Genomic DNA, 11,120 nt, shown 5'->3' on the forward strand with positions numbered 1-11,120 from the left:
ACATCAATCCAATCAAAGAGGTCATGTAAAACAAAGGGGCTGCAGCCAGACACACGACCAGACAATCTGTCAGAGATGTGTTTATGTTTAGAATAGATCATTGTTACACCCCAGTCAGCTGATGTGTGAATGCCTATGGCCATTTTAAAAAGCAGCAGGGAGAAACATTCAGACATGCCAAAAAAAAAAAAAAGTTGACAATTCTAGATGATTGTCAAAGGATCACATGAAATAAAATGAGTAAGGGGTCTCATACTGCTATTAAACTCCAATTTAAACATGCGGGACTGAGAAAATCAACCTTGACCAAATTTTAAATCCCAATACAAACAATTTTGTGTGTGGGATTGTCTCCCCTTTTTTCCCCCCATTTAAAAGAACCAAAAATAGGCAGTGTTAAGGCAATAAATAGCCAGGGATTTTTTGGATGCTCAATATTTGTAGCAGGGATGTCAAAAGTATCAGCACTTCAGCATCACATCAATATCAAGATTGGGGGAAAAAAATGCATTTTTTCTGTATTATTGGTGATACTAACTTAAAAACACACAGTTTTGTGTGATTGCAAGAGCTCAGGCACTCCACCACTACACGGTGATCAGTACAGCAGCTGTTGCTGCAGTACCATGACCACCAGTATATTTCAAACAAAATAAGACATTACAAAGATGTCTTTTTAGACAGAAATATCTTGGTTTGTGTTCACATGTCGTGGTCTGCTCTGGTTGTTTAAGACATATCAGCCAGCACAGTTTGAGATTGAGATTCATGATTCCTTTCTACAGCAAGTTGTTTCATCATTTATATATGAAATAAGGCATTGCACTTGTTGGTGCTACTGCTTTTTGTTGTAGCGTCAATAAATCATGAGAATCATCCAATTTCAGTGGTAGTGTGATCAACCAGTTTATCATGTCAACTCTTATCTGAGGGACTGAAGTTTTTACCTAGGGTGTTGCTATTCATATGATTGCCATGTCTCATAAGAGATCAATTCCACAGCCTGGATTGGACTGAATAACTGGAATCTTGCATAAAAAGAAACATGGTTTTAACCAAACCATACGTGTACAACAACAAGAACACTGCAATGCAATATGAGTCCATCTCACTCTGAAGCAATGGGGGCTCCTTACTAGGCAACAAAGCTTCTCATTGTTGCTGGGAGCTCACTCATCACCGGCCTCCGAGCCATGATCAAAACTGTAACTCAAAACAATTCAAAAGCAAAAAGCCATCAGTAACACGAAGCAAGCAATTCTGGTTCAATCGCAACAGATTAGATCAGTTCCTCTTCCAGAACTGAGAGAGCGCAATAATGGATAAAGTGTTGCCTTTTAGAAACAAGCACTTTTGTACCTTTAGCATGGATCCATTTTTCTAAGCTAGTTTTAAAGGGACAAGAATAAAAAGCATAAGGTCCCCAATTCCCTCAAGCCTGGTAGAAGGAAATCAAGTATGTTGGTCCTTAGAAATGTTGGAACATTATCTGGGAGAACTCCAAATAAAACATACGAGCACAGCGAGCGCCAATCAGCAGTAACTCAGCTTTCATGAAGGTCACAGGTTTCTTTATCCTCAAGGGCACTTGGTCTGTACCAACAGATTCCTCCTCCTTACCCTATGCTTTTGTAGTATTTCATAGCAAAATTCTGAGGCCACTTTAGAGCAGGATTGCCAAACTCAACCATTAAAAGTGCCATATTAAAAATCTCAACAAATCCGTGGGCCAGCTGTGTTTTCTTGACCCAAACTAGCCATTGTTTATTCATAATACACCAAAACTGCAACAGCAAAAAGGCACTGAATTTGAAATAAAAACAAGTTGTTTTACATAAAACAGACTTTATATAAAACAATAGCCTACATTATAGCCAGATAATTTTAAAACTCTTTAACTGTCCCCAACGTATGGCAGGTTTTTAAACATGCATGTGTGCTTGAACTAGACATCTGGCAACTTTTCTTATTAAGGTGCTGTCCCATAAACACATTATGTTGCAGTGCATGCTGGGGATTGTAGTGCAGCTCATGGTGAAATGGGATAATATTAATAGAAAATGAAAATAATTCCGCTTGTGTTTCACACATGTGCTTTAGAGAGTTTACAAGGTTTTGGGAACTGACAGCATCAGTGCCTTGTAAACCACTTCTGTTAAAAAGTAAATCTCAAGAATCATCAGTCTGGCACGCAGGAATAATCAACACAAACGTAAGACATGCATAGACTTCACCACAAAAAAAAGCAGAAAAACCAACTGTTACGCAGTTGAGAGAAGGCTCTGCAAGAATAATAGATCAAAATCTGTCCTCAACGTCCCCTTCAAACCACCTGCACAACTCAGCCAAACTGGCTAGTGTTTACTTTATACCAGCTGAAGACTCACAGGCCTCAGACGGCAAAAAAGGCCTTTCAATTGCCCTTGAACATCTGTACCGAGGGGAGGCCTGTGGTTCTCTCCTTGGGCTCTAGATTATCAGTTGCAGAGAGAGAGAGAGAGAGAGAGAGAGAGAGAGAGAGAGAGAGAGAGAGAGAGAGAGAGAGAGAGAGAGAGAGAGAGAGAGAGAGAGAGAGAGAGAGAGAGAGAGAGAGAGAGAGAGAGAGAGAGAGAGAGAGAGAGAGAGTGAGTGAGTGAGTGAGTGAGTGAGTGAGTGAGTGAGTGAGTGAGTGAGTGAGTGAGAGAGAGAGAGAGAGAGAGAGTGTGAGTGAGTGAGTGAGTGAGTGAGTGAGAAAAAACATTGAACCACGTGTAGTCAACCTATGGCCTGCTTCAGTGTTGGGCAACTTCACAGGCTTTACTTCTGCTCACAGCAGCATTTGCAACTGAGTGTTTATTCAGGAAACATGAGCATTACCATTAAAGAGATAAAGCCTTTCCACTGTGCAAATAATCATGCTCGTTTCCTTTTCTGACAGCTTGTACACTGCTGAGCATTTGTATTATTTTATTAAAGCAGATTTGTTATTAACAAAGTAGCCGGGCTACAACAAAGGCAGGCAAATTCCCTGAATAAGCTCAACAGGAATGTGACAGAATAGGCCACCTTAAAAACAGGCAATTTTGTGAAATTAGGTACAGAATGTTTGACTATGTCTACAAACTCACATATTCATTCAGCATACTGAAACAGTCACAAATCAGATTACAAATAAATAAAGCATAATTCCACTTAATGTAGCAGAACCAACAACTAAAGACTTAAGATCTAGGATAATATGAAACCTGCGAGGTGGAGGGTAAAAAACACACTCAAAGCTTTTAGCAGCAGAGGTCACTAAACAGTAGACAAAGAGGAATTAAGCTTTCTGAGTCTGATCTGCCTGCAGAAAGCCAAAGTGACAGGCAGCAGACAGCCTGTGTCACTACACACAGAGAGACAGACAGCCATCAAACTGGAGGCTCAGAGCATCAGTCTCATCCTTCTCAAACACAATCGGATGCTCCGTTTCTAAAGCCAGTAAACAAGACCTTCAAACTCAGGAGCCAACCTTCATTTACCAATTACATCCTGATGATTAGATGATTTACGATCTGGTCTTAATCTTTGATGGCTAGTGCAATACTAGACTTCTTAGAGTGTATTCAGCTTTTTTTTCAACTGTTTAATTAACACTATATAACAAATCTTAATATGATATTTCAACTGTTTCACGGTAATCCTTGTACTAGAGATAAAGTATACATTTAAAGGATTAAATGATTCACTATTAACCCACAAATAAACATTTGTAGCAACCAATGTGGTTACAAAAAAATCATTACCAACAGTAAACAACTCCGATCTAAACAGGCAGGTTTTTTCATTTAAGATGAACATTTCTGTACATATGAGGGCTCACTGGTTCCAGTGGATAAGCTTACTAAAAATAAAGTGCCCAGATAAAAACACTTTTCTTAAAAAATAACTTTTCAAGCACAAATAAAACAGTACCATATCAGAAGCAAACAGGCACAAGCAATGGGTGAACTATTGTGAAGCACTTGAATGCAGAAAACAAAATAGTTGGGCTGTGTGATGTTGACATAAAATGTGATGTTAAATAAAGCTGCCAGATATCACAATGAAAATATGAAAGGTGATTAAAAAATTACTACAATACTGTACCAATGACTGGATGTAACGCAAGTAGAGACTTCTTTTTGATGTGCAAACCTCTTAGTAACCTCTCCTTTAAACAAGCAACAAAATACAAAATTCTAAAATGCCATTCACAATTCTGCAAAATAAAAAGAAATGAAATACTATCACTTTGTTATTGTGGCTATCAGAAATGTCCAACCTACAGTTTTATGTATGTTTCTGATTGTCTCAGCTAACTATATTTATGCCCTACAGCAGGACACAGCACAGTGTATCAGAGCATGGCTTCCAGTGAATAAAGTGAAGCCTCGTTCATTTATGCTAGTTTGTTCTGACAGCAGCTATTACAGATTCACACACTTAAAATATAATGCTAGTTGTATTTACAGGTTTGTAGTTCAGGATCAGACAATTTCATCGCAAACATTTTTTTCTCTGCAGTAAAATATTTACATTTAATTGGAGATTGTCTTTCTACAGCAGACACTGTGGCTGCTTAGCCAACATAAGCTATACAAAATCAGCTTATGCTGCTACTTACAATAAAAGCAAAAGAAAGAGCGCTGGTATATAATGGCTTCCTATAATGGGGCTGCCATGGGCTGACGGTTAGGGAACCAGCCCAGTGACAAGAAGGTCTCTGGTTCAATCCCCTCAGCTGACGGTCCATTACTGAAGTGCCCTTGTGCAAGGCACCTAACCCCCAATTGCTCCCCAGGCACCGTGGATAGGGCTGTTCACCGCTCCGGGCAAGTGTGTTCACTGCCCCCTAGTGAGTGTTCACTAGTGTGCATGTATGTGGGTGTTTCACTACATGGATGGGTTAATTCCATAGTGTGCAAAATGGTCTAATTCTATAGTGTGCAAAACCCAGGTGGCAAAATGTTATAGAAAAACGTTATGTAGTTAAAATCCTTTTAAAAATAAATAAATAAATAAAAGATACGGGCCACTTTTTCCACTGGATTTTTTCAACCATTTGAATTTGATGCACGGTGCATTTCACTGTGTGAGTCTAATGCATCTTATGCCATAACATGGCTTGAAAGATCAATGAATCATGCCATTGCTCCCTCATCAGTTCAGCCACAGGAGACAACCTGTTATGGTCTGCCCACCATTCTATGCTTTCATCGTATCTACCCAAGAGACTGGCATCACTATGGAGACGTAGGGCACTGAGTGCTAGGCGACCAGAGGTTTTTTTTTTTTTTTTTTTTCCCTGGTCTGGCCTTTACAAGCACACCTGGAACATGCAGCTCAAACAGTATAGTGATCATCAGCTGAAGTAATTTCTGAAAGGGGGACATTATTATAAACATTTTCATCCATCAATAATTAAGAGCTAATTGGAAACACACTACAATAATAGCAACTTGCCTACACATAAACACACAATGACTTAGGCAACTGTGCTGGGTTCATTTTGGCAAGACAAGGTAAGAGAAACTGACCAGCAGTCTATTAATTTATGCTATTAAGTCCAGCTAGACTAGTAAATTAGGCTACTGTATTTTTGCCTAAATTGCTGGACAAAGTTTCTGTTTAATTCTGTTTAATTTGGCTATGCTTTGCGACCTAGGTTGTAATGCTTTTTGTAGGTTTTATAAAAGAAAACTACTTTATCCACATTATTACTGTTTAACAAAAATTTTATTTTCACACAAATTACTGCATAACTTAACATCACTTAAATGTATAAACAACTTTTAGGCACCCCCTAAGTGCCTTTCACAGGACAGCAGAGGTTTAACTACAGAGGCTCTACTCCCAGCTGTGCCACATATAAGGTAAGAAGCAGTCATTGGGTGAGAACAACAGATAGGTCCATCTTTCCCTCATTATATAATGTAGTAGCCAGTTGGGTATCAGCATGGCTATGTGATGGAGTCAAGTTTCACATCACGTCACCGATTCTTCAATAGAAGGATGTAAAATTCAATGAAGCTCAGGTAACACCAAAGGGCCATGTCGAAGAAACTAGAGAGGTTAGAAAGGACAAAAGGCACATGAACCTGGTTATCCTGCAGTGAAACAGAGTATTTCAGTTCTTTGGTGTCAATCCAGCTGTAGAAAGGTAGGACAACATGTTTTTTCCTAAAGAAACCAGGGCCTAACCAGTATGACTTGTGGTATATCAAAACAGGAAAAACTAACTGTGTCAAACTTGTATGCCAGTCTTTTCTGAGACAGTTTAAGCTGACTGTCACTGTCTGCTCATTTTTATTATATGCAAACTTACTAAATGTTAACTAGTAGATAACCCTAACCCAGACTGTAGAGGTGAACGGCAAATCTAGAATCAACTCTAGACCCTTTTCCGACTCTTGTGTATAACACACAACAACAAACAGCTGGACAGGAAACCACTGAATAGCCAACTGTTCAATTACTTACATTCCACTAATACGCATACATGCTTCACCCAAAAAAACGTCACTTAAAAGCTGACCTTCAGACCTTTAACATCACAGTAACTCTTACGTCTAACCCAATACATGAAACTACAAGTCTAAAACACTAAACAGTGTGTCACTGTCCAAATATGTTTAGGGAGCATCTGACAGTCCTTGCAACTTTACATTGCAAACTCCATAAACCCTTTCTGTGCTGGTGACATTAGAAAAATCAGCTGGCCCCTCTCTCCGCAGCGGAGAAGACATCAATATTTCAGCACAATCTGTTTCTGCTCGGCCGCACCGTGCTGAATAAATCTGCCCCGTCAGGGTTTCCCTCTGGCTGGTCAATATCACACAGCTCCATGCTTAGGTCCGGCACGCATTGAGCCAGTGCTATCTTCCTACGGCTTAGCCCCACTGCTGTCAAGCACTGTAAACTGTGCAGCCACCAAGCACAAATCATTCTCCAGTAGGCTTACAGCCAAACTGTTCCATGAAAGCAACACACAGCCATGACATAACACACCACCAATGCGTCATACACATTAGGACTATGGGAAATCCAAGAAATGAGCAGGTACATGTAGATAGCATCATAAAGCCAGTCTCAGTTATCGGTCAGAATAAAACCACACTAGCACACATTGATTTCTGTTCAAGATCCACTCAGGGCCACCAATAAAGCAGTTTCCATTCGGTCATGGAGTGTAGTACAGTAGCATCTGCCAGATAACTACAGTAGGAAAAACCAGTTCAATCAGAAAGCATGGCAAACTTTAAATTCAAGTGCCAACATTACATAATAAATGATCGAGTCCCATTTAACAGAATAGGCACTGAAAAAAATAAGCAGAAGGATTTAGCTGTGCACAGTAACTGCAGAGTTGATGTTTTGCGAAGGGGGAAGTGGCAATTACAGCTAAACTGTTAACATGTTATAGCACAGATTCTGCAGTTAAAGTAATTAAACAATAAAGTTTGAATGGGCAGTTCCTTTTCGAAACGTGTACTTTGTTATAAACTGTTTAAAAAGGGGAATGACTGAATAATGAAAAAAAGTAGAAATTATGTTCCGTCCAACACAGCAACTATTTACAAGTATCAGGTTACTGACTGCTGCTTCAGCCTAGTCATGCTTGCAGCCAAAAACAGGTAGTAAATGGCAGTCTGCTTTAAATAAAGTAGAATAAAGGTGCCAAACAAATGCCGCAAACATCATGACTGCCATGTCTTCTGCCACTAAAAAAAGTGAATGACAGGCCAGGGTTAAAGTAGACAGAGAAACCTAGCAGGTGATAGATCGTTCTACTGTCACTCACCCCCTTATCTGCTACAATTCCGTGTTTATTTTGAAACAAGTGATTACAGGCCAATAAAATAAGACAGCAAAATGATTCAAACTGAGTAGCCCAAAAGTTTTATATGAGGAGACGGAGACATTAGAAAAGAGAAGAGAACTGGGGTTCACAGGTTGCACAAGAGAGAAAATGTCAAAGTAACAATGAACGAGGATCCAAAGAAAAGGGCCTGTCAGATAGAAAGATATGCAGACAGCTGTTCCCTGAAACAGTGCATTTACAAGCCTATCCCACAAAACAAATCCTCGGCTGGAATGTAAACTTTCCAATAATTTCAACATTTATCTGTCTGAAATTCAAAACGAGTGCTTTTACTCTGTGGCCAAACAAAGACCATACCCCAAAAAATGTGGATGCACTAAAACCTAAGGAGAGAAGGTTTGTGTATCCAGCTCTTCATGATCGAGCACAAGTGATAATGAATGTGAATTCCTCATTTTGTCAGTCAGCCACAGCTGGCCACCCCACCGACCATGTCCACTTTGGTGGGAGGAGACTGCGCTAGTTCTAAAAAGATCCTAGACCACACTGCATGCTTCAAACATTTCTTTATGGAGAGATCTGCCTGCCCATCTCATACTGTAAGCACACAATCTGAAATAATCTACTCCCTCTAAATACCCAAACCAATTGTTACTCTCCCCTTGGCACTTGGAGAATTTCACAGGGTGGCACCAAATAAAACAAGTGCACTCAGATCGCAAATGAATTTATACTGGAAAGCCAGAAAGTCAATTATTGGCTGAATGGCTCGCCACCTGCCGCAGATGTACAACTGCTGGTGAGTGGGCTTCTGAAATCCAGCCACACACCTCCCGCTCCAGCACTGTAGGCGGTTCTGTTATAAACTAAAAATTCTTTAGTGTCAATAACCTACTTAGGCACACTTGTCATTTTTGTAGGATACAGTTAACTTGCAACTAAAGAGGTTCCCTGGTATGTGCAGGAACAGGTATGTCAACATGTGCTGTACAAATGCAGCTATTCAAAGAGTAGAGGGGCTGAATACTTCCTTTAGGCAGATATTACTCAATGTCTACCTATTCAAATACTAGGATCACTCCACAGATAAAAAAACAGACTTTCATAATCAGTCATATATACCCACGTGTACAGCTTGCACTTGCAAACTACTGAGTTCAAAAGCTCTTTCTCTGGCGCAAAGAGGGAGTAGGGGTTACACTAAAGGACTGGTGCTACACACAGCGTAAAGCTCGCATTTCAGAGTAGTTCACAAGGCTTATCAACTCGGAGTGTGAACTGGATCTTCCACATCCATTCAAATCCACGTAGCACGTGTCTTCTGATCGTGCTGAAAAGCAAAGGAGCCGAAATGTGCTCATTTACACAGGTAGAGTGCACCGTGGAGCCTCATCCCTCCATCCCAGCCCCGGGGCCTTACCTTATCTAACTCGTCGTGCAGTTCTGACAGGGTGGGTCTGATGAGCTTCTCCCCCAGGGGCGCTGCGGTCTGCCGGTAGAAGTCGATGTTAGGCACGGCATCGATAGTATTGTGGCCAAAAGTCCTCAGGTAGTACGTATTGGTGTGCGTGTCGTAGTGATAGTGCTGCTGGCCTCCGGTGGAGGAGTGCAGGCTGCCCTCACTCATCACGGTGTCCCCGTTCTGCACGCCATCGACCGGCGCCGCATCCGGGCTGGAGGCCGCGCTGCGCGGGTCCGCGAAGTTCACTACCCGGAACCTGCCCTTCGCCTCCTCGGCTGCCTTCTCTGCGCCATCTCCGGTGGCTGTCGATGAGCAGTCAGTAGCGGTCGTTTTCTCACTCCCGGCCGCCTCAGCCACGAGATCCACCTGAAAGCGGCTCTGGCTAGGCGTGGGACCCGCGGGTTTCAAACCGCCGTCCACCGCGAGGGTGTCCGTTTCTGGCGGGGCGGCTTCTCCGGGACAAAAAGAAGTGGGGCTCGGTGGCGCTGACATGGCGAAGCGAGGCTCGTGGAACAGACAGGCGATAACCACTTCCAGTTAATGTTCACGTCCGGTGAAACTCGCGTGTGAGGGCGACGATGGAAACTAGTTAACGTTAGTTGGTGGTGATGCGCTAACGTTAGTTATTGTCTCACAAGCGCTTAGCTAGCCGCCGCTTTCCCTCCCTCACGAAATAACAGCCGTCTAACGTTAGTTTTACCTCAATAATTCAGGCAGAGCCGCCAACCGTCGCTCCTTTCAAACCTTAACCGTAACCGAACGACTTCACGCGCGAGGACCGAAATGGAGAAGCCTGACGTTCGGAAGCTCGCGCTTTCTTGGCGCGAGAGTCATCGGCTTCCAGGTCCGGATGAGCTTTCTGAATCCGCGAAAAGGGAAGAAAACAAAGCTGAAGAGACACTGAGCGAGTCTGCGTCCCTCACAGCTCTGCGGCGAAGCGGGCGGTGTCTGTATGAATGCTCTTCGCTGATGTTGAAGGCTGGTTATCGTGTGATGCTGTGGCGACCTTGTCGCAACTCGTCCTCGCGCTGCGGCCGCTCTCCCGCTGCTGCTGCTATATACACACACGCTCAGACACACACGCTCACACACACACTGCAGCAGGGCATCGCTTCAGGGGCGGGTTCCGAGCCCGCCTGATCTCGCGAGATTTCGGCTCCCTAGCCAGGGAACCAAGCGCGTGGAAGGGTGGAGACTACAGTAACGTCACACTATACAGCACGAGGAGCCAGAGAACGAACCACTTTCTCGCGCTCATTCACTTATTCACTCTCTCTCTCACTCGTTCACCCTTCTCCCTCTTCAGTACTTATTCACTCAGTCAGTCACTCAATCTCTTCATCAAGATGTATTCACTCACAATATTCCATACTCAATCGATCTCACTCTGTCACCTCCCTCTCTCTCACCGCTTATTCACTCACTCACTCACTCACTCACTCACTCACTCACTCACTCACTCATCACTTACTGTCTCTCTCCCACTAATTCACCCTCCTTCACCACTTACAGCCCCTCCACAAATATTGGCATCTCTAAGCATGAATAAATAATTCCTTATTGCTGATTTTTTGTCTGTCATTCAAAATATTAACAATAGTACAATGATTGAAAAAAGAAAAGAAGCCTATCAGGAACCAAATATTTTTTTCCTCAAATCTGTGCATTACAAAGATACTAGGTCCAAGTCTCCCCCCATAATGTTTAATGGAACTGGAGAACACAGGACGAGGGATCTGTGACCATTCCCACGAACAGAAATTTCCCTGAACCTCCAGATTTCGAGGTCCATACTCATGGACTGCCATCTTCAGCTCAACCCACAGGTTTTCTAAA

The 11,120-nt window shown here is 42.3% G+C and overlaps 1 protein-coding gene across 3 annotated transcripts in view; it reads right to left on the reverse strand.

Annotated features, from left to right (window-relative positions):
* slc12a2 (solute carrier family 12 member 2) overlaps positions 1-10,393 on the reverse strand; it is a 54,745-nt gene extending 44,352 nt beyond the window's left edge. For 2 of the 3 annotated variants that reach the window (XM_017691319.2, XM_017691318.2), the window contains exon 1: positions 9,243-10,393. In XM_017691319.2, the coding sequence (XP_017546808.2) occupies positions 9,243-9,776 (534 nt within the window). In that variant the 5' untranslated portion in view covers positions 9,777-10,393. The remainder of the gene's footprint in view (positions 1-9,242) is intronic. The other variant, XM_037547267.1, reaches the window with a different exon arrangement.
* Between the last annotated feature and the right edge of the window lie 727 nt (positions 10,394-11,120).

This window comes from Pygocentrus nattereri, chromosome 18, assembly GCF_015220715.1.
Source record: "Pygocentrus nattereri isolate fPygNat1 chromosome 18, fPygNat1.pri, whole genome shotgun sequence".
NCBI lineage: Eukaryota > Metazoa > Chordata > Actinopteri > Characiformes > Serrasalmidae > Pygocentrus > Pygocentrus nattereri.